At 37.4% G+C, this 25115-nt stretch overlaps 1 protein-coding gene across 5 annotated transcripts in view; it reads right to left on the reverse strand.

Annotated features, from left to right (window-relative positions):
• The window catches only part of COL19A1 (collagen type XIX alpha 1 chain), a 209414-nt gene that overhangs the window by 173210 nt on the left and 11089 nt on the right, over positions 1–25115 (reverse strand). For all 5 annotated transcript variants that reach the window (XM_080388821.1, XM_080388820.1, XM_080388823.1 and 2 more), the window contains 2 exons: positions 20087–20161; positions 19489–19588 (listed from right to left, as the gene is read on the reverse strand). In XM_080388821.1, the coding sequence (XP_080244947.1) occupies positions 19489–19588; positions 20087–20161 (175 nt within the window). The remainder of the gene's footprint in view (positions 1–19488; positions 19589–20086; positions 20162–25115) is intronic.

The following is a 25115-nucleotide window of genomic DNA, read 5'->3' on the forward strand; positions in this document are numbered from 1 at the left end:
AATACCTTAATTGGGCATCTGTAACACAGAAGTGCATCTCTGCAGAACAGTAAACTATCTGGACATGGGATCAGCCCTATGGTTTACAGCACCCTGGGCAAGCTAAGGAGATGGCATCTCAGGTTTACAGCTGTAAATGACAGGATATCTGGCTGCGGGAACATCTGATTAGCTCTCCAAAAATCTATTAATTTTCCTAGCTAAGTTCTATATTGGGAGCCACAGGGGAGTTTACATTAATGGGCCAGCTGTAGAAGGGAAATGATCAGAAATCTTCATCAAATGAAAGGAGGGGAAACCATGACTGGTATGATAATTCTGCAAAACAAATGGAAGTACAGTTTGGACATGGTAGGCATTCTAGTACATACAGAGCAATTTTTTGGTGTTGTTTTACTCGGGTTTTTTTTTTGGTTTTTTTTTTTTACCGTCATTGCTTTTTTCTGTAAGCCTCCCATATACACTTTTAAGAGCCAACTAAATGAATGACAATATGACTTCTAAAATTAAAGTGTTTCTTTCTGAATTTTCTCCCCCCCAAAAATGGTTTTGTCTGAGCGCACATGATATAAAATTACCTTCCTTAACACTTTATCAAACCATTTAGGAAACAGGAAAATAGTTAAGGTATGAGCCAGCATTATGAAAACGGGCAGGAATTCACTCTAGCTTCTCTTACCTTTGAACTGACAGAGGAAACTGTATTGGGAGAAATGAGAAAAGCAGACAAGGTCAAATTCATTCCTAAGGGCATTATACTGATTTCAGTGAAGTTAAGTAAAGAGTAAAATTTAAGGAGAATTGTACCAAGGATAAATTCAGTTCAATTCACAAAATAAGTTAGGTAGGAAGGTACCTCTAGAGGCCAATGGATCTAAACCCCTGCCCAAAGCAGGACCAACCTAAAATTATATCACGTTACATAAGTCCTCCAACTGAGTTTTAAAAGTCTCCAAGAACAGAGGTTATTCCACAGCCCTCTGGGAAACGTGTTCCAGTGTCTGGCCAACAAACAGCACCAGCACAGATTTGGTATACAGCTATTGTATACCAAAGACATAACAAGCAATATCTTTATTCTGAAAAGAGTTCTCATTGTGTAACTGTATCATCATTCCTTGGCGACCAAAAAGTCATTAACAGGTGCTTTAAAGTATACACTTAATGCTCAAGGCCTTCCAGCTAGATGGTGAATGCTAAAGGGAAAAAATGAAGTGATAAAATACTTAAAAAAAACTAGCATACTATCTACTAATACACACAATTTCTCCTATGTTCTTGCTCCCTGGATGGATTCAAGTGAAATAGTAGAATAAAGAGCATGCATCTAGCATTGAAATGACTTAGGTACAGACAATAAGTAAGATATTATAGCAAAATTTAAATATTAACCATGGTATCTTCTACTCTGTAAAGCTCAATTAAAAACTCCTCGGAAATGCGCAATATGTATGTGTTTTAAATAATAAATATATAGTGACATTTATGAGGGGCCATGGGGAGCCAGAACAGAAAAATGAACATAAAACCCCATACTGGAGCGTGAAAAAAGCCAAAAAAAAAAATGTTGCAGAATACTGAATTTGAAATCCAGTTATTTGAACATTTAACATACTGTTTTACCTGATCGTATCTACCAACATTTAAAAACTAATGAGAAGTCATGTGCAGGGTGAAAACCATAAAGCAGCAGCATTAAATGTTAATGAAAAATACAAAAGCAAGTTTTCTACATATCCACAGCTCAACAAGTACTTCCTCACAGAGTATTTACCCTTTCCATGTGGCACAGGGAAAGAACAATAGGAAAAGGAGAGAGAATAAGGATGAAGGAAACCTGTGCCAAGCTCACCTCAAAGTCTACAGATGTAAAGCACAAATACAGAGAATAAATATAGAGGGTAGTACATCATGTTGTATTAGCCAAAAGCAATAAGAGAGGTGACAGGTCTTAAGAAAGCCCTAGCATTACAGAAATATGGGTAGCAATGAATAAGTGTGCAAATTTATCTATAAAGACAAAAAAGAACTTACAAGTTAAAACAGAAAAGCAAATGAGGGTATCCTTGACATCTGGTCTCTGAACCAGGGGTTGCTTATGGGTTTTTTGGACAAAATTGCTGGAACCAAAATACGTAATCAGACTTGAAAGTAAAAATGTGAATCTGAGATTTTCCTCTCCCAGGAAATATCCTTAACAGTGGGACAACAGTCAAGTTCTCTCATTCCTGTTGAGCCTCCTTAGACTGGGGCAATTCAAACCATATAACCTCCCTTCAATGTTATTGAAAAGGTCCTTGCTCTCTCTTCTACACTGACAGTGCTCACGACTGCTGTGGTTTCTGTTGAATTCAATGCTGTCCAAGCTTATGATTTATGATTTCTGCACATTCAACGGCTTAGGCCTCCAGGGACATAGGCAGTGTTCAGGCATCTCTACATACATCTTTGAGTCATAATGAAACTTGGGTGGGAGTTACATGCTTGGCTGCTTAAGCAGCTTCCTTAGAACTTATGCCCAATTGCTGGGAGAAGTCTGTTGTCCAAAATAATTAATTTTAGGTGCCACCAGGGGTTAGGTGGTGCTTGAGAGCAGGCAATTTGAATAATTCTCTGAGATTCAGGACCCAAAGCCTGACTAAATTACACTTTAGCTGGTATCTAGACAGTTTGATTTTCTCCTTCTGTTCATGCTGTCAGTAGTATATAATAAAAAACAAAAGCCGATGAATGGAGCACTGTGTTCTCAAAGCAAAGCACACCCTTGGTAGAAAGTGCTGAAAACAATAGCAGGAATTGAAGCACATGAACTGAACATACAGGCTTGAATTTACACCACCCTAGCCTGCTGGATTGAGGTGTGCTGTGAGAGAGGCCCCAGCTGGCAGATTGAGGAGACCAAAGATAACAAGCAGGAAAATCCCTAATGATGCAAGGTTCTAGATTGTGTATGTAGACGTTGTTACAAGTTCAGTCATTCAGGTATCTCTTAATGTTCCACAGGCTGAAGAATCAGGCAGATGCATCCAGAATGTTAATAAATACACGCTGATGTTCCTGCAATGACTACGTGTCACTATCAAAGCACATGTACACCTGGAGCTGCAAAGGCTTTTGTTGCATTCTCTTTTTTTTTCTGGATTAAATATAGCCATAATTTTCCCTAAAAATAGGTGTTCTGGCCCAAGCACAGCATAGACTGTACTTTATGAGGTTACAAGTTGAGCAGTTTCAGGAATTTTGCATGAACTTTACAACTGTATTTGTGCATACCTTCCACTTGTTTGTAATGATCAAGTACAGACTGATTTTTGGCAATATATTTGCTTATTCACTTGTTTCCTGAAAAGTTCTGAAAACTTCTGAAATGCAGATAGCAGCTGGTTTTCCTAGTGCTACCATGCTAAAAGAAGTAATTATGAATGAATTAACTGTGTATTCATTGTGCTATAAACAGTTTTGGTTCTATCTTTGTAAAGCAGCATTGAGTTACCCATATCAAATTTAGTAAGGCAATCCTTTATTTATCTTTTGTTTTTATTTTTTAAAAAAGCACTAATGGAAAAGCAGCATCTATTTTTAAATCTTATGAACTCTTAATTGTTCCATATCGAATGAGACTACACTACAGTATATGATAAACTTCCGTATTTACAAGCACCAGCGGAGCCTCCAGCTTGCTGAATACCTTCCAAGAAGAGAAAGATGAGCCCACTTACATTTCCTGAGAGTGAAGTGAGACATGTTTAGAGCTTATGGCAAGACATATCTTTTCCAGCTGACATATACCGTTACCTGGTAATGTCACTTGTAATATGACAATGTTACAATAATTTGGTGGCCAGAGCTCAAGGAGTTAGTTTAGACAACTTTCCTATGGTGGGTGGTAATGACTTATTTAGTACTGTGTTGATGGAGACACTGAAATCTTAACCTTTTCATGTTTGCTAAGAGATTTAAACTGAGATCCACTATGAATTAAAAAAGCAGCTCAGGTGACTAAATACAAAAAACCTCCACATTATTCTCAATATTTCTATATGAAATGACTGTATTTCTGATTCTCAGTTTTTGCCTAACGACTGGTACAATGGGAGAAGGGGAAATAACTAACTAGAACAATTTACTCATCTCTGCCTAGAAAATGTATTTTAAATTCTTCTCAAATAAAAGAACAGCTGTTTGTTACTCAGAATAAGAAATAATTTCCTTCCCATCCATCTTCCTCAAATCACATTAAGATGCACTACACGGTTTCATGTTACATTAGGCCTCAAGTTGTTTTCATGACACACTATATGATGCAACTCTAGGGAAACTATTCAGACAGCTTAAGAGTTATTAATTACTTAGGGAGAGCTCAACCCACTGAGAAAAAGGTGCTGCTGAAAGCAAAGCTGCAAATTATTTTAACATTGAGAAAAGGGATTTACCTAATATTTCATATACTTTGGCACTCCTCTGCTTTCATTTACTGAAAAGGTATAGATTCGACTTTTGAAAAGTCAGTGTTATTTCTATCAAAATATTATAGGCCATTTAAAAAAAAAGGACTGGTTTGAAAGAGAAATAGAAATACCAAAACTGTTAAGCCTGAACAGAGAACTTTACCCTTAGAATTTCTAGCAGTATTCTGTATCCTTATTTACAGGAATTATTGGTAAACTCCTAGCCCTAATTAAGCCAAAGGTCAGTCTTCCATTGATTTTTAAAGAGGTCAAGATAAGAAACCTACACCTGCTTTCCAAGTTTGGCCAATTTCTGAGTATTTTAAGTTTTTTGGGAGAAAAATACATCAGCAGCAATAAGAAGAACAGACTTAAAAGTAGTAACAAATAATAAAGGACAGTGGAAATACAACAGTTTTTCTTCTAATTTTCTAAAGCACAATTCTGCAGCTTGATAAAATTTTGATTAAAAATTCAGGTCAACATTTAGGCTTTTGGAGTCTTGTGGAAGGCAACTTTCAGCACCTCTGATACAGTTATACACTTGCCTTGCCCAACTTGAATATTTGTTTCATGAACCAAATAGGTCTCAGAGCAATCTGTGAACTTTCCTTCTAACTGGAAATTAAAATTCCCTTCTCTCTCTCTCTCTCTCTCTCTCCCCTTTTCAATAATGAATATATTTTAAAATGTGAAAAGACGTCTAAATGGGTTCAGAAACTAGCAAGAGTATCACATCATAAAATACTATATTTAAACATCATGGTTCCCCATTCCAAAATACCACACCTTACCCTTAATGTTACACAGCAAATTAAGCTGCTCTAATCAGTAGTCAGCATCTTTCCACGCAGAGGCACACAGGGTGGCAAAGAGCAATAGCCATACCACCAGCAAACATTGTGAAGGAAGATGAGTCAGGCAAGAGGAGACAGCCAGAGCCTGACTACTTCAGCAAGCTAAAACTTTTACTTAAAGTAATTGCATACTTGAAAGGATCCTCCCACACCTACACCGGTATAGACTCAAGAAAACACAAGTGGATCCAGAAAATGGATATACCACAGCAAGCTGCCTTTTCACATACAAAACAAGTAAGGAAATTTATAGGGTACCAGAAAGATTTGGGTGGCTTTGGCAGTAAACAGGCATTGCGATGTTCCTCCAGACACTTTTGAGCTCAACATCTACTGCAACTAACCTGTGATTCAGAAAGACTGAATTCAACCTGTATGATTCACTCAGGTCTTACACTAAATACAGGTCTTGCATTCAAACTGTTTTATTTCCTTAGGACATGACCAGTGAATAAACAAACATATTGATCTTGGTGTCCAAGAGATGGGGAACACAGATGAGAAAAACATGTTCTTTCACAAAAGGGAAAAACATTATTTTGTGTCTGCTTTCTCCCAATCATGTAATTGCACAACACTTTGCGTCCCTCTGCCTCATCCTGCTCAAACCAGATGGGTTTTCCATGTATTGGCATCACTTACTGGCTGAGAAACACATAGACCTTCTAATGTTGCTGGCAGAAAATGACCAAAACCAGCCTCTGTTGCCCCAGTTTGTTTTTTCAATTTGATTCTTATATATATTTTCAGTAGCTGTGGCAGTAAGGTAACACCTCTGTAGCAGATACTGATGCATCAGTAACTGATGCGTTCAGTTCCATCTGCTCCTCCTCACACATTACAATAAGAAGGTGCACTCAGCCTACTAGTTTTAGAGTCTGTTAATACAGTGATGTTTCCCTTACACGCTCTTTGACTGAGCGCTTTTCCACATTCCATGGATGCTAAATCTGCTCATGTACCAAAATTAAAAAGTGTCCGTTAGGAAGAGCTCCTTCCGGTACCAGCACCCATTTGCCTATCATAGCTACACTGAAAAAAATAAAAATAACTCAAAAGAAAATAATCTCTTGAACTTTCAGCATTAGGCAGGAATCATGCTCTTCCTAGACATATACCTCATTCTCCTTTCCTTTCTGTATCTGAATGTAGAACTTCACACACATGCGCATTTTCCTATCCCCATTTTTCTAACAGGTTTCTACTCTTGTGATTCACTGTAGGAAATGAAACCTCCATGCACCAAGCTAACATTGTTTTACTGTCCAGCACGAACATCCCAGAAATCTTCAGTACTTTTTCTTACTGGGAACCACACAAGTAAATTGGTTGCCTCTATAAGGAAACTTACTCAGGGTCTGACACATTTCTCAGAAGCAATGCACAACAACTGAACAAAACTTTGAAGATTAATGGCAGAATTCAGAGAAGGTTGATGATCTGTTTCTTTGGTGGGTTTGTGATTGTCTCCTAAGATACAGTCTTTGTTCAAGCTGTAAAGCTAACATGTTTAAAAGAATGGCAGAGATTTACATTTTCTTCAAGTCATTCAAGAATTGCATAAAGCTTTTTGGCATTTTTACATAATCTCTCAAGGCCGTTTTGTTGTGCTAAGTGTCCTAAAATCCCACCCCACCCCCAAAGTGTGACAACCACCAAGAGAAGAGAATGTGAACTTAAAAGTATGTAAAGTTCCTTTAAAAGTATGTAACATCCATGCATGTCTTTATTTTTGACATTTTATGAGTAGCTCTAAGTCATGTGGTTCTTCTCATTTGCTCCCAGAAATAGAACAAAGATGACAGGTCTACTTATTAGAGTAGTCTGTTATTTGGCAGTCTCTGAAGTCAATAAGGTATTAAATTCTTATAGTAGATATGATTATCTACAGTGAAACGGAGTTATTTGGCTCGATCAAGAAACTCTCTGAAGATGCCAGAGAAAAACATGATTACTGTAACCTCCAAAAGTCAACTGGTAGTGAAAATTGCTCTGCATGCATTTTTACTTGCTTCCTACCCTGAAGCAAGATCTATGGCACAGTGTTAATTATTTGTAGATATCAGTGGTTGCTATTGTCTGGAAAAGCAAAGAAAAAGCAGACTACAAAGAGGATTTGTCTATTGGAGGCCATGATCGTTCAGTCTGAAGACAGACCAATGCACTTCATACTTTGGAAAGAAGGGAGGAAATCAGGAATGAAATTTCTTTTTTCTTGGCCTATAAATCCATATAGCCTTCTGTAGAGGAGGAAGAAATCTAGGCATCCATCTCTCCTTGGACATTTTCAAAGCCAATTTACCAGCACTGTACAGACACTTGTAAAAGTATCTAGAGATGTTAGCTGATTGCCAAAACAGAGCGGTCTTTTTAGCTTGTGCACAGGAAGGTTAGTCAGTTCCAGCAGAGCTGCATGCTGAGAGACTCACACCCTCCTACTTCTCACGCTGGTCTTGTGAGAGCCACCTTGGGTATTTCTGCATGACATCGTGCTACCCAACCTAAATGTGTTGTTTCCTCAGAACCCTCAATTTCTTCCTGTTTAGTCTCCCCTCACCTCCACCTCAACCTTTTGGTAGCTTTTCACAATGAATCAATGGAACAAGTGCTAGCAAAGTGAACTGTTGATTACACTTGGAACAGGCTCCCCCCTTCCTTCCCTGGTTTGTTCTGCCAGGTCCTAGACAACCCTGGCTGATGGTAAAAGGCAAACCATCTCACAGGCCAGCATCCCTCTTATGAAAATGCTGAGTGCTCACGGTACACTTAGCAGCATGGCTGGTGGTGGAAAAGGAGAGCTAGGACTGCTGCATGGAGTGCAGCTGAACCAAGCTAAGGGATGCTTTTTTCCCAACCTCAAATCATTGCCAGGATAACTAGCCGCCTCCACTTCAGCAGGCAGGCCTGCCTATAAATAAATTAATTCCAGGCTAAAGTCACAAACAGGCCATGCTAAAAAGGCCTGAGAAAAAAGGCACAGGCAACACTGAAGGTACTACAGCCTACAACACCGTTATAAATGGATATATCTACCATGTTGGTTACAGCTGATGTCCCTTAAAAAAGAAGGTATAAGTGGTGAAGATTAAGTTACCAGCAGAAGAGACCGAAGTAGGAAAGAAGGTTAATGATACCAGATACCAGGGTCTGACCTGAAATAAGTAGCTCTGTCAGCTGCAAGAGTGAAGCTACAGAGCGAGAACATGCTTTTGCTTTAACACCCCCTCCACACAGCATGACTAGTCTATGAATATTTAAGCCTGGTGTTCTGCTTACAATTTCAAGGATAATTAGATAAATAATGTGCTCTTTTACAGTTTGTAAAAACTGTTAACATTAATAGATTTTAAATGAATCAATATGGGAAATAAAAGATCAGAAGTTTCATTTGCATCACATAGAAAGGCTTAATAGCATTTGCAGAAACTGGAAATTATCACTTTTCTGAAGTCTCAGGACTTAGAAATTAGTTGTCTAATTAAAAGTTTAGCCTGCATCTCACTTTCTGTAATAATGAGATTTTTGGTAAATTACAGATTAAGTGAGGTTAAAATATATCAAGCTCAAAAATATCAACATTGCATTGCTATTTGCTGAGTCATAACTATGTTTAACAGGATGGGCTAAGGACCTGTGACTTGCTAACCCTGTTACTATCAGACCCAGCTGGGAAATAGCCAGGCACCCCCTTTAAAGGCCTAGGAGAGAAACCAAAAAAAGCTTGTAAGGAGAGATGGGGTCTTGCATTAAGCCGAAGACAGAGGTGTTGAAAGGAGGCTTCAAGCACTGGTAGCTTTGGATAAGTCAATGAACATTTTATTTTGATTTTTCCTAAGCTTCACATCAAAAGAACCCACCAAATCCAACTTGAAAAAAGACTGTATATTACTGGGAGTCCCTCTCAGGCTGGGGAAACAGGCCAGATGCCTTATATCCAAACAAGCTTGATATGCTTGGAATTGACAAACTTTTCTCAAAGCAGCAAAGGTTACACAGTACAAAAAATTTGCATTTGAAACAATGTGTCGTCTATAACTTAGAGTTTGAACCACCTATGCAACTTCTAAGCAAAAGTAACAGAACTGGAATGAACAATGACCTTGTTTTTCAACAGTAAGGCTGAGACTGAAATCTTTACTGCTGATGAAAACTGTAACATCATATTACCTACTACAAACCTCAGGCTAGTAGATGAACTGTGGAAGAGTTACAACAGTAAAGAAAAAAAACAGTAATATCACATTTTGCACTATATAAACTTGTAACATTTATGCATGCAATGAGATGTAAGAAATATTGTTGAAGTTTTAAAAAGTAAATACTTTATTCCCTCCCTGTCCTATAAAAAACCCAGCATTTTGATGAATTCACTCTTATCCTATAAATCACTTGGTTGACAATGGAATTAAGTACCCAATATTATGGGAATCTATATTCTTAAGGAAGGAAACCTGTTTACAGTATAGTCTATAATAGAATCATAGAATGATTGAAGTTGGAAGGGACCCCTGAAGGTCATCTGGTCCAACTCCCCCTGCTCAGGCAGGGCCACCTAGAGCCAGCTGGATAGGAGTACACATTTACTTGTGTATGAAAACAAAATCAATCAGAAATAAGCTGCTTAAAGAGATGACATTTAATTGTGATAACAGAAGATGCTGTAAAAAAATGTAATCCTAGGCATAATATGGGTTCATATTAGTAGTGCTAACTGGTCCTTAAGGAGAGCAAAGAAGCAAGGTTATAACTCTTCAATTTTTAAGAACTCTAACCAGTAATGAGTCATGATTTCATGGAAAGGAAAGTCATATCAGCTATCTTGAATCACAAGGTGTTTTTTTAGTGCTCCTAACACTTTCACAACAAACCAGTCTTAAGCTTATGTAATTTCCTGGTAGCACAGCATATTTGTCTCCACATACTAGCAGTAATACAATCATTTATCACTTCCAAAATTTAAAGAAAGTCCCGTGGAAAGTAACCTATAAAAAAATAAGAAATCATTTCAAAATCTATGCTCCTTTTTGAGTAAACACAGACATCTAATGGCATTTCTTGCACCTAACATTTTCAGACATTCAAGTCATCGTATACAGTCTCATTACCAAACTACCACTACAACTTAGCTTCTATATTTGGTCCTGTTGTGGCACATTTTCTTTCAATGTCTCTGTCCATATAACCATTCTGATGAGTTAGTGTCTTTATTGCATGTTGTTCACAACTCCTATAGGAATGAAACATCCTACATTACACTTTTAGCTCTCAGTGACTTAATTTCACAGGAGATGTTTAAAAAACCCCAACATACTGCACTAGGAGACTCCCCTCCCAAAATACCTTGCTTCCAAATAACACCTTTAGCTATAAAATGAGTGAGCATTATCTACTAATCCTGTACAAGTCAGCTGCCAGATGTCAATCTTGAGCAACAGCAAAAATTTAATGCTGCAATTGCATGTGCTGTACTTAAGTAAGCGCATCCAACACGGAGGGTCCTGAGTGCAAGAACTAGACCTGGAAGTACACTTCTTCCCCCCCTAGTCCTGGATGTGCTCCTGGTGAACACAATAGTTTCACAGATAAATTTAAACTGGCAGTCATCTAACATTCTGAACTGCTCACTTAAAGACAGATCCAGTAAGATAAAGAACAAGGTGTGTGGAGTCACAGCACCTTGATGATGCTGTGCTGTTAATTCTCAGTAGTCCAAAGCAATAGCCATTGCTATTTTATGGGATATGAATTCAACAGTATGTGAATAATCAACCCTGCTCATAGATTATCAACATACATATTTATTATTGAACTCTCAGCAGAGTTCACAGAGGAAACACAGTAAAAGAGATAAAGTTTATGAATGACGTCAGCATTAACATTGCTAATATGAGCATGTCAATAATAAGCAGCAGCCTAATCCCTAATATAGAAGACACATGCATTTTCATATGATAATTAAAAGCCTAATGCCATATTAGGAACTATCAACAAGTTATTCAAGGCTTGTACTGCCACGATCGATCCCAGAGTATTTTTAGGATTTATTTTTTGTTGATAGAATTCTGAGATTCTGCAACTAGTCACGTTGGCTAAATCCAAAAATAACATGATCTCTTGCACATGGTTCTGTTAATACACCAATATCTGTACATCAGGCCTTAGTTTCTATAGATTACAGACTGTTCTTCATGTTGAAGTTTACTAAATAATTCCAAGTTTTGAAATGAGTTTGTGACATGACAAATATTCACTTGAGACAAGGCTGCAATCAGTAAACTCTGTACACTTATGACTGAAATCAAGTTGATACCCAGACTTCCAAGTGAAAAATCCAGAGCATGGACTATACTGTTCATGCAAAATTAAAGTGGTATTTTTAAAACAATTTGGCAATTTATCTCCATAAATAAAACATGTTTCATGATATGATGATAAAAACTGCAAAGAGCTAACCACAGAGAAATTCTAGAGGCCAAAAATCTTTCACAACCAACTGAAAATAAATTAAAATCAATGTAATGAAAAAAGTGCCAAGCAGTTTCACTTGGAGACAGCCCATGAACTCTTTTTAGATAGAAAAACTAAAATCTCAGAGGCAAGGTGGGTGAAGGGAATGATATCTCTGTGACAGCTTTAAACAACAAAGCCCCAGCATAGACACAGATGTATCAGCACAAACACCTTTTTGTAGTTACAACTTTAGCGAAGAGAATGAATGCCTGACAACACAGCTAATGCAAACTACATTTCACAAAAGCCAGGGAAAAAAATAAAAATTTGACTTATTACAGGTTTGGGGTTGGGTTTTTTTTTTTCGGTCTGCTGATAAATGACTTCTGAAGCACATGGTATGACTGCCTCAGCTGGAGAACTTATACGCATATTACAAAGACACTTGAATTCTCCCAGCCCAATCAGCAAAACTGATAAATTATCTTTCAATCTCTAATTTTATGCTACAACATATGGGGGTTACAGTCTGTCCTCAGCTGTATGCATTCTACTCAGAACATTTCACTGAATTCTGTGTGACTGTATATGGCACTGCTGTATATATCCATATTTACTCAGGATTTCTAAGAAACTTCAACTGTATTAATTTTGCAACTGTATTTTTGTTCTAAGACTATTCTGAGTAGTGTTCTTTTCAAACGTATGCCTGTTACAGACTTAGATCTGCATCCTACTTATTGATTTATAGTACTATCTTGTACTCAACTTTTGGGGGGCTTTTTATCCAAAAAAGATGGCCAGGAAAAAAACAAGACAGCATTACAAAATTTTAAAAGTCAGCATGCTTGGCAGGGAGTAAGACACATACAAACTCTCGTGAAAGTTCCCCACAGTCTGGCATCACTTCAGGCTCTCTTCATCTAACACACTGGTAAACTGAACCACCTATGGCAGAATCTGTCCAAATTTTTGAACAAGGGCCATATGGAAGCACCCAGGGGAATCACTTGTGCTGAATCTGGAAGTCTAATAACACAATAACTTTGTCTAGCAATTAAAGTCTCTACAACAGTATATGTTTTAAGTTTTGTTATCTTATACAATAAGAAAACTGAAAAAGACTTTTGGTATCCATATTGGATGAAAATAAAAAGGAGTTATATATAGGAGTATACAACAGCAAAAGTGAAAATTGCTTAGATGTTGCAGATGCTGTTGGTTTAATCAGAACAATAGAGTTGTTTTCCACAAGGCAGGTTAAACCATAAACTGAAGATGCAATTTCAGTGTTTGTTTTAGCTAACAGCAGGCTGTCTCCTGCCCCCAAGATAATGTTCTTCCCCCTTTCCCCACTGTGATTACTGGAGATCAACACAGCCACAGGGATCAGCCACCAGCCTCACTGACCAGACAGGCTGATGATGATGTGGAGAAAGTGAGATGAGGCTGAGAGCTAGAGGGGAGTGCTGTGAACTCCTAATTTTATTTTCTTCCAAATAACAATTTTGGCTGGACAGATTTCTCCTTTAAAACAAAGACAGCAGGAAAAAAATAACACTAATCTGAAAAGAAATACATGTTTTTCAAATTAAGGAAAGCTTTTTAAGTAAGAAGAGTAAACTGCCTTTACTATTTGTTCATCCAGTGCTTCTGTGATTTGCTTATTGCCTGCCTTAACTTTCATCCTGAACCATGAAGTACACAGGGGATCTACACACACACTGCTGGTCTCCAGCTCACTCCCACTGCGGGCCAGTGCTCTTAAAGTACACATCTTCCCAAAAGCTCCTTCCCTTTATCTGCAAGTGCTTTACAGAAAGAACAACATTGCTGGGGAAAGAAGGAAATGATCCAACATTTTAACCAATTCAGCTAGCACCATGCTGCCACACTAAGTGCTCTACTGTCCGGGAATACACTACAGGTCAAACAATTCAGATTTGCTACAGTCAGTGGCATAATTAAAACAGTTTTTCTGCTCTCTGTTCCCTCCCAGTCTGCTTTCAATGTAAGTACCATACATTTTTATATATACTCTTCCCTCTGCCACCTCTCTGTCATTACTTTTGCTTTCCCAATTCTTTCCACGTAGTAAAATGTATGTTAAGCTATAGGATAAATCAAACCCAATGCAACAATTAAAATCCGTTGTCTGAATTTTAATTTTTTTAAAAAGACCTTGGTGTATTTCTTGTAAATTGTCAGGTATAAACAAACCCAAATATGCAGAAAAAATACATTCACATGTTCATTCTTTAGAAGAAGCATTGCCCTAGCATTTTTCATGGTAAGAGGCTCCAGTTTTCTCCTTAGTTATAAAATGAATTAGTTGGTATTTACATGGTAGGTATAACTCCAATTTGTTCTTTCAACAGTGGTCTCTGTATTATCTTTCTTTTTAATTTATAAAATTCACTTAGTTTTCAAGTTTCTGGAAATAAACACAAAGTACACAGTTTTAGTACCTTTCAACCAGAATAAAAAAAAAGAAAGGCTGTATCTCTGCAGCTTCTGATCTACTACTTTGAAAGACCTGAAGAAAGCATCAGGATTTGCACTAGATTTGAGCTCCCACACTCAGGAAACAAATTCCAGAGACAAGGCCCTTTTCTTGAAAATACCCTGCAACCAAAATACCAGACATTTCAGTCTTAGCATTGTTGGCTCCAACAGCTCATATGACCTCAAATAAATACACAATATAGGAGGGGAGAGGTGGTTTCTTACAAACCCACCTAATACTTTAATAGACCAAAGGCTAGCAGGATTTTGTGTAGGCACAGATAAAAGTTGGTTAGCATAACTAATTACTGCCTCCAAACAGTGGTGCCACCTCATAGCCATTTTCAGTAGATGTTTTAAGTTTTCAATGAAATCTTTCAGGAACTCATGATTTACACATCTATCCATTCTATACTGTATTTAAGAAACAGGTTCACCACTTCTTAATATGTGTCTTAACAATATTTCTCAAGAAGACTGTTCAACCTGACTCCACTGCCCAAAATACATGCCATGTGCCAAACTAATCAAAAATAACACCTATGTGGACATTCACTGGCAGCTGAAGTCACATGCAAGGAACCCTGTATTTATTATTTTGGTGAAGAAAGAAGTCTTAACTGATACAGCCAGAGAACATATGACACAGTAAATGGTTGCAAAGCCACCCAGAGATAGGTGACTTTGAGGAGAAAAGTGCTATCTATGAAAAGGCTTCAAACGGTGAGCACAGAAACTGCTTCTCTTGATGCCAGCTGTGCTGTAGGAAATGCAATTCCCTATACATTTTTTGCAATTAAAAAGGTTAATATTAAAAACAAAGCAAAAAAAACAAAACAAAAAAAACGCACAAATATTCTTTCGTCATTGATTTCTGTTCTTAATAGAAAGAATCCTAAAACCTGGAACCTACTGACAGAAGTGGGAACAGTATTTCTGCATCCAATAACTAGACATCACAAGGAGGTGAAACACTTTCTCTGAAATACGGCCCAAGTCACAGCCACAGCTCTTCTGGCAGTAGTGAGTGACAACGTTGCTGACGGAGCTCAGTAGTTCAAATACAGTCAAAATCCAAGCTCTTTTACAGTATCTTACACCAAAAAGGGGAAGAATTCCTAAAAAAATTGTGAGTACTCCCAACTGCTGTAATGCTGAGATCATTTAACAGCTAGATACGATCATCTCCTCAGTAAATTAGTATGGTTTGTCAAGCCAAACTACAAAATAAGAAAGCCATGACTGCGCCATGAAGATTTGCTAATCATAAACATCCATTTCCAAAACATTCTGAAACTCAGCCGAAATCAACATATTATCTCCTTTATCGGTGCTTTCAAAGGAGAAAAAAAATGGCCCACTAGCAACCCAGAAAAGCGAGAACGAGGAACAACTGATATCTGATGCATCTTTAGAGAAGGACAGAGAAATTATTTTATCATAATGCTATTTACGCTAAGGCAACTAAAGAATAAAGATTAGTCTAAAAGGCCTCATGTCCACAAGCAGGGATTACTGCTGGCAGATCTGAGGAGTTGCTGTCAGCACAGAGCCCTGTGCTGCTTTTGTCAGAAAGTTCTCAGATGAACTGGAATACACTGCATAGGCAGTACATATTAAACTATAGAGGACAAAATATGACTCTATAAACTATTTACTGAAATAAAATTACATTATAAAATTACTATTATGATGACTATATACCTAGATCATCTGCATAACAGTATTTTACTGTGAATTCCTTTAGGATTCAAAGGCTCAATTATACTGCTTTACTCAGGAATAACTTACTAATGTCCACACAAGAGCTGCAATAAGTAACTCCCAGTATTTTACTTGAAAAATCACTCTTTAATCCTGAAAATATTATTATAATTAAATTAATATTTAATAATCATTTGCATGGAGCATAAGAAAAGCTATCTCTTTCTTATCAAAGACAAAATATGTACAGAACTCCTTCACAAAAAAAAAAAAAAAAAGGAAGATATAACTAAGATGCAACATAAGTAGACATAATCGATTTCCCAAGCTGACACTGCATTGTAAATTATTTACAACATATAAATAGGTGCAACACTATGCCAAGTCCATTGAAAAAAAAACCAAAATGGCATCACACAAGAAAAATGGCACAGCATAGCTTTCTATTAACCACACTACAACTGAATGAATGAAATGCAAGAGGAGATGTGCCAAGTTACTTGATAGTTGCTAGTCAGCTTAATCAGATACTCTCAGTTTCCTGCAGGACGGATAACAAACACTGTTCTGCTGCTTACTGCACACCATGTCTACTAAAATATTTTCTGAGGCAGAATGATCCCCAAAACCTCTGTGCATCTAATAATGCAAGGGGTCTGGAACCACACAATCTGACATAATGGAAGAGAATGAGGCTTAAATAAAAATAATACGTTGCAAGACATTGTACACTGATAACTGAGATAAAGAAAATTATAAGGTTATGACAACAGATATCTGAGTCCCTGAGTATCCTTCATTGTAATCCTATCATGCCAAACCTGAGTTTGTGCTCCTGACTGCCCTCTGCCCTTATTTTTAAAAAACAACTCAGAAGTTCAGAAGAGTATCAAAAATACTTTCAACAAATAATTTTAAAAAATCTTGTCTGACAACAGAAAGCTATTAGATATTCAACACTGAATAAAAATTTAAATTCTATTCTTAGTTATAACATGCATTTCCCTGTGAAGAAAGGTTAAAAAAGTATGAGCAAGACTATTGTTATAAGAACTAGGATTTAACAGAAATACTGCAACGCTGAAATGTTATTGAAAGTACTTTTAATCCTTATTTTGTTCAGGAAGATATATGTAAGAGGTGCTATTCACTTCCACAGCAATCTGACAGAAAAGCTTATCTTGTACCTTCTTAACATTGGTAACGTGATACCAGTTTTCAGCCTAACTGTACTCATACATTAGCACTGTTTTGCATTTTATTAATAATCATCCCAGTTGCTTCATCCAGATGAAGTTTTCATTCATTACATATGCATATCTTTAGAGGAAACTGGAAAGATTTTCTCCTTAGTTTTTATTTAATGAGAATACACAGAAAAAAACAACAGGGAGGCAGAGGAACATGAGAAGCAAGAGACTTTTAAAGCCAAACCACCTGCCTTCCAGGTTTACCCTTCACCAAAATTCTTTATCCCCCACCCAAGCTACACTGAAAATGAAGAAAAACTAGCCGCTTTTGTCTCAAGGAGCCATCCTCCCTCCAAAAAGCTGAAAAAATAAAATACAGAAAAATATCCAAAATATCTGTTAGATTTCTCTCTCACTCCATATGGAAATTTAAAACCAATAATTAAGTCTTTCTCGAATATTTTCCTTGCAACCGCTAAGAGCTGAGGCTTTGCTAAGCCACAGCTATCAGCCATGATGCTATTTCCTCATTTTCACTGCCTTCACTAATAAACTGTTTTTAAAAGAAGAAAATAAAACACAGACATTAGTATTCAGGCCTACTAATAAAAGCTAGGAAAAAAGCTTTACATTTTCCAACCTCAACATCAGCTTTCAAAAACGCTGGATTCTTAGAAATCAATCCTTTCAAACCATGAATCTTCCCTGAAAGTAGTAGGAATTTTAAATAATTCACCCTTTTCCAATTTCTAGCTCCTCTCACTCCATTTTTGCCATTGATTTTCTTAGTTTCAGAATAAAGTCAGCTTGCAATATGCATTTAGCTGCACTCAAAGCACTACTTCATTCCTAATTCCTAAAGGAAAATTGCCCCACATTTTTTGTTATTGCCTTGATTTTCTAATCCTTTATAGTCTCACGTTTCCCTTAAATTACCGTCCACTGGAAAAAAAATCTGTAAAGTTAATAATGAGTTTTAGAAAAGGTTTTCTTACTGACAAACTTTCAAAATATTTTTAGTAAAGACATGTATGGGTGGTACCTAATTTTTACCTGTTCCTTTTCATAAGATGATCTTGATAATACTGGGAAGAAGCTAATAAAAATAGAGCACTGTGTCAAGTAATTTCATCTGGTCTTTTTTTTTTTTCAATAGCTAACGTCCAAGGTATTTAAAACCAGTGATTACTTTCTTTAACTTTGCAGAACTACACAAGCATAAATATTTAGTATTTACAATATTGAATACCTCAGAGAAATTTATAATCTATCTAGTAATCTAGACTATTTAGGTCCTATTTCTTTAATCATTCTCCTCTCCCAGAGATCACTTTGTGTTGTGTTGTGATTGAGTGCTTCCAGCTCCTCTCTTCTCCCTCTCCCCTGGCCTCATGCTACCCACAGCCCCTCTTTGCTCTGCCCATGATCCAAGCAAAGGGGAAGTCCAAGGGCAGGTGTATTTTTTTTTTTCCCAGGCAAGCTGGAGCCCGTCCTCTTGCAACAGAGAATACTCAACCTGAAGACACGGGAATACAGTTGCTTCCCTTGTCATCACAGGAACACACTGTACAGAAATGACAGTCTCATGACTCTGAGCACATCTCAACCAAGAAGCTCTGAGAAGATCCTCTCTCCACTAAGCACGGGGAACTTGAAACTACATTCCTAACCACTTCTTGCCATTTCCTTGTTCCTGTGCAAACTTAAATCCACCCAATCCCATTACGCCTTACTCTCTTTCACATTCTTTTTGATTTTTCATGCAGTCTCTGCCTTTCACCCCACCCTATGTTGCACTAGGGTGCTGCCTAGCTTCACCTTTACACGGAGTACCCACTATTCTGTTGCTGCTCAAAGGCAAGATGCCAATTCCACCAGAAACAAACAAACAAAAATCATGAAAATATAGTGTCTGAGGAAACTGTGACTCACTCTCTTTTTAATGCTGCCATCAGTAACGGGAGGACAGCCAATTTCACTGAGGGAAGATCAGTATAAGACTTCTTGTCGTATCATAAAAGTTGTTTCCTTTATTTTATCAGTATTCATGTATAAACAGTAGAGTTTTCAGTAGCAGATTCATGGTTTAAGAAAAAGATATTCACAATTAACTTTCTACCTAGATGCTTCCAGATTCCAGAAGAAAAAAAACCACACCTGAATCAAAATGCTTCCTGAACTAAAAACTGTTACAGATGAAAATGTCTGAAAACAGACATACTTGCCTTTCTGTGGTATCCTTTGGATACACTGCTCAGTGTTTCAGTTCGTCAGTAGCATTTAGTCTGAGCTCTTTCTTTTAAAGACTTTGGATGACAGGAGTACCTTACTTACTTTGTGTCTCTGACAAGAGGTGCGCTTCCCAGTTTAAAACAGTTTTTTTCCCCTCCGCAAGATGTTTGCCTCAAAGAAAAGCTTTCTGCCAGATCAAACCCTGTAAAATACAATACAATGATTTTCTTTGTTTAATGGAATTTGAAAAACAGAGGTAAAAATTGACTTTTAGCATGCTTGGTGACTTTGTGGAGTACAGACTGACAAGCTATTTTGAAAACCAATGCTTCAAGTCAGAGAAACTTCCAATATTAATTTTATCAACCGAGAAACTATCAGTGCAAAATTCACTCAAGTAGATGACTTGCAACCTGAGAAATGCTTTTGTTATTTCCTTTTATCATCTGAACTAATAAGAACAAAGGATGTTTAGGAAAAACAATGGAAATGCGTGTGACTGCAGAACCTGAATGAATACTTTCCAAAACCAAGACATTCTGATTTTAACCCCACCTTCCTAAAAACAACAGCAGCTTTTGGAGCATGGGGATGGCATTCTGTACTGTCCTTTCAGTTTTAAAGCCAGCATCAGTCAGACCATGATTACATTCACTACTACCCAGTTATTTTAGATATCCATATTAGCATAGTCATTTACCTGAAACACCAAGACTGTCTCTGTTGATTTGTTTGAGATGACGGGCAACTGTACTCATTAAAGGACACACAGCACCTTCAAGAGAATACAGTTTAGTATCTGTCATAAAATTCTATAAAACAAGAATGAACAAACTATTATGACAGTGATAGCAATATTAACAGGAATATTTTTGTTTCTTTCAGAATATAAAAACCAGAAATAAACCAAATTACAAAAATCTAAATAAGCGCAATGATATTTCAGATTTCATACTACACTAATACAAGCAGATACAAATTTTATCACGTTTTAATTCAGCTTTCTCTGATTAAAGTTCACATGAACAATATAAACAGATGAAAAACACCAAATTCTTACCAAGCTCTTTCCATCTACAATACTCTATAAAGCAATAGCATCTATTTCAAGTTTTTTTGGTATTTCTGGGTATATTATCAGAAAATACCTTTTCCCCCATTAATGAATCAAGCATAAACGCTTGATTACCATGACAATTATCTATTGTTACTTCGGTGAACAGTAATTTCAAAATGTGAATTAACAAGGATATAATCATATAATAAATAATGTAAGCAATACTTGTATTTTGGAAAAAAAAAAAAAAGGTTGAAAATTAAGAAGTTTTACAGGGGATTAAGTCTGATCCAGAGTATTTAGGTAAACAAGCAGAATGTTCTAGAATGTGGAATGGTAAATTCTAAGGTTAAATGTAACTGAACATTTAGATTAAACACTATATTATCAATATGCAGTATCTTACTTGCATAAAGTCCTTTTTTTAAAAAAAAATATATACACAGAGGAATACATACTTTTAAGAAGCAAATACAGATGAACGTCACTTGTATATGGGTCAGAAATATGGCTCATTCTTTAGGAAACTTTGCAAATAGCTCCACTGAATGCTAATAAAACTATCAAGTGGAAGACGACAAGCATGATTTGTCCCATACGTTTATCAAGCACAGACCTGCTTTTTGAGCTGATGCAACTAAAAAGATGGCCATATCTGAAGCTGCTGAGCAGTGAAGGTCGAGGGGCTTTCTGAACTGTCAGTTCAATGAAAAAAGTAAGGAGGAATGACCTACCACTAATGTGGAAATCATCTATATTTAAAGATTTCCAAGAGCATCCAGACTGAAAGTTGGCATTCAAAATAGCTATACTTGTAATCTCGAAGCGTGTGGAATTTGTCATTCATTCTGTAGCAATGTAGAAAACATATTATTCTTCAGAAGTCTTAAATTCTATTAAATGTGTCACTGTATTTGATCTGGATTAAGAATGGCTAGTCAGAAATAACCAGTGAAACTAAATTACATAATTCGGATATAAAGACATCTCCTGACAACATGGTTAACGAAAGAACAGACCAGGTAGAAGATGTTTTTTTTTCCATACGATTCATTAAGTTCTAATTGCAATCTACAATTACAAGTAACATCACTCAAAAATTAATGTATCGCTAAGGGTCTAAAAGAACGTGTTCTCTCTTTCTTTCAGACCTGTGCATAAATATGTGTATGTACATGCATTTACCTATACAGACAGATATAAAGCTTCATGACAAAGGAGATGAAACATATGCATTAAAAACACCGTAAATTCCCCTTCCCCAGAAAAGACAGAGCTGTAAGGAATATTGATGTTGAAATCTCTGAAAACGAAACTAAATATTTTGCTGTTCCTGGTTTGAATGGAGTTTTATGTAGCGTGAAAAGCATTCACTGGAATTACATACTCACATAGAAATTTCAAAGCAATTTCAATACACCATTTGATACATATACACACACACTATGGGGACAGAAACAGGCTCACCTTAGATACCCTCTAATCTACAAACCTCAGCCTTCAATTGCTTATACAGATTGTCAAACCATAGACTTTTATCTATAGCCACTTTAAAACAATGAGTGTGGTTATGGTAGATTTACACAAGTATAGGTTTAAGAAGTATCTTTGTGTAAAGGAAGCCTGCTAGGGCTGAAGACACAAAAGCATGTCACCCATACATTGACAAACATTTTTCTTAAATCTGTGTTTTCTGACCAAGGTTTTTAAAATATGTTTATCTCTTTATCTATAAGATTACTATGGAGATTCCCTTTTTGGTTAAATTGCTTTGCAGTACTTACCATAAGAGAAGCCAGATATTACTCGTATCTGATTTTACCTCAAACTAGTGTAGCAATCTCTAGCGAACCTGAGACACGACTGTGCTTTTGTTTTCAGCATTAACTTACATGAGGGTTGAGTGGCTAACGACTAGAGAGTTTTAACTTATTCCCCACAGCCACTGTCTTTCAAGTCCAAATAAAGACTCAAGCCTTAATTTCTGTGTTATCCAGATGATAGCAATAATTCCTCACATGCCACAGAATGGACCGTGGACCTATTTTTATCTGTGGTGTAATAGTCACAGCACAGACAGGCCATTTAAGTGTTATTTATTTAATTGTATCCTATATCCCCAGAAGAACTGAAAGGGTTACTATGAATCTTATTCTATCTCATGCTGCCGATGCACTCCTTTAGCCCAATGTTATTCTTTTTACCAGAGAGCTAAGGCAAAACTTTCAAATATTAAAAGCAAAACCTCTCCATACCAAGACTGACAACTTTCATTGGTATAGATTGATGAATTTTTTTTCTATAATTACAGTTTGTACAGTCAGAAAGTTAGCCTTTCCCAAGATTTTTAGTACTGCTGGCAGATCTTTAGATTTTCTTTGGCCTAAACCAGACAGTTTACCCATTCATCCTGTGGGTAGCTGAATTAGAAGTTCTACGAGAAGACACTCAGAGAAGAAAAAGAACAAGACAAACCCTTACCACTAGTCCAGGCATGGAAACCATGTACCTACCTGCCCTGTTAAAATACATAACCATAAAAGTAATCAAGCAGTAAAAAGAACAAGCTTACATTATACGCAAGATAGCTCTGCATGTGATAAAACTGGGTCTTTCTGGACTGAAGTCAATTACTCATATTAAAATGGTGATGTCAAAGCTCAAGTGAACACACCTATAAATTAATAAGATCATCTATCCATAGGACAAATTGCAGACCTTAATCTTTAGAAATCAGTGAGTTCTACATAGGAGCTAATTACTGTAAAATCAACCTAATAGTTTCAGAAATATATATTTACGCAGATCAAGCAGATGTATCGCAGACCACTGATCTTTCTCTCCAATAAGATGCTAGTAAGAATATTTTTGTTTTCTAATAGCATTATACAAAGATATATATATATAGATAGATAGATATATAAAGGCATTGCGTTTAGATGTATCTGCTGCAACATGCAATGGCATGTTCTGAATTCCTGGAATGATCAGGGCACCTGTTGAAACACACTGCAGCTTCCATCTAGGCCCCATGCCCAGTTTTCCTTTCCGTGCAAATGAGGACAGAGGAGACTTTGGTGCATGCTTCAGTCTCTCTTACAGACATCTCTTGTGTGCACTTCCTGACTGGGAACTGTAGCTTCCAATAAGAACTCCTGGCTCCTCCAGATCCCCCAGTAACAGCTAGATTCAATTTACAAGTACCTATCTGCTACTTTCCAATTAAACTTCATGTTCAGGTGAAATTTTCAGCTGCCATCTAACACCACTGTCACGCACATTGCAAGGGCACCGAAGTTTCCATCAAGTAAGCATGACTGGTCAAAAGAACGTGGTCAGACAGCAAAGCCCCACCTAACACATACCCACATCTGATGTCAGACTCAAGCTTCAGGCAGAAACCTGTATTAGCTAGGATTTGTCTCACGCTCTTTCTGGATCAGGCTGCATAAATATGTAGACATAGGGAATCTCTTTGGAGTTTGTGGCATACCCGCAAGTGTCAGCAACACCATCCAATGAGGCCACCTCAAATGTATTTGCAATGAAGATAAACAGACTCAGCTGGCATGCTTTCAAATAAAGTATTCCAGATTTCCTACACTCCTGTAGCATTATAACAGTACCAGAAAGGAAGATGTGACTGTTTTGTTTTCCTTTTTTACTCTGCAAGCCACATCATAATACACTACAATGTACTTCTCTTAAGACAAGTGTGGAAAGAGGAATGAATGAGACTGAATCTACGACTTTTCTGATATAGGAAAGAAGTCAACTCCAAGTCTGGCAACTATTTAGATGGTTATGGAAATAACAGCTTTGGCAGGCAGGATTAAGAAATACATACCAATGGAGTTCAAGTATTAGGATGCTCACCTTAGACCCCGGAGAACTGGATTCTCCCATAACGAAGAGTAAGTGGTAAAAAAGATTACTTCATATTATTCAAGACAGCCAGCATGGCTTCACCAAGGGCAAGTCTGGCCTGACCAGCCTAGCGGACTCCTACAATGGAGTGGGCAAGGGAAGAGCTACAGATGTCATCTATATGGACTTCTGTTGGGCCTTTGACACCGTCCCCCACAACATCTTTCTCTCTAAATTGGAGAGACATGGATTTGATGGGTCGACTGTTTGGTAGACAAGAAATTGGTTGGATGGTCACATCCAAAGGCACTGTCCTTTGGTCGATGACTCAATATCCAGATGGAGATAAGTGATGAGTGGTGTCCATCAGGGGTCTGTATCGGGACCAGGTTAACATCTTCATCAATGACACAGCGGGATCAAGTGCACCCTCAGCAAGTTTGCAGGTGACACCAAGCTGAGTGGTGCAGTTGACACACTGGAGGGATGGGATGCCACCCAGAGTGGCCTCGACAAGCTTGAAGTGGGCCCAAGTGAACCTCATGAGGTTCAAGAAGATCAAATGCAAGGTCCTGCACATGGATCAGGGCAACACCAGGCTGAGGGATGAAGGGAATGGAAAGCAGCTCTGAGGAGAAGGAACTTGGGGGTATTGGTGGATGAAAAGCTGGGCATGAGCTGTCAATGTGTACTCGCAGCCCAGAAAGCCAACCATATCCTGGGCTAAACCAAAAGAAGCAGGCCAGCAGGTTGAGAGACATAGTTCTTCCTCCTCTACTCTGCTCTCATGAGCCCCCCCTGGAGT

The sequence above is a fragment of the Falco punctatus genome, assembly GCF_963210335.1.
Source record: "Falco punctatus genome assembly, chromosome: 5".
NCBI classification, from domain to species: domain Eukaryota; kingdom Metazoa; phylum Chordata; class Aves; order Falconiformes; family Falconidae; genus Falco; species Falco punctatus.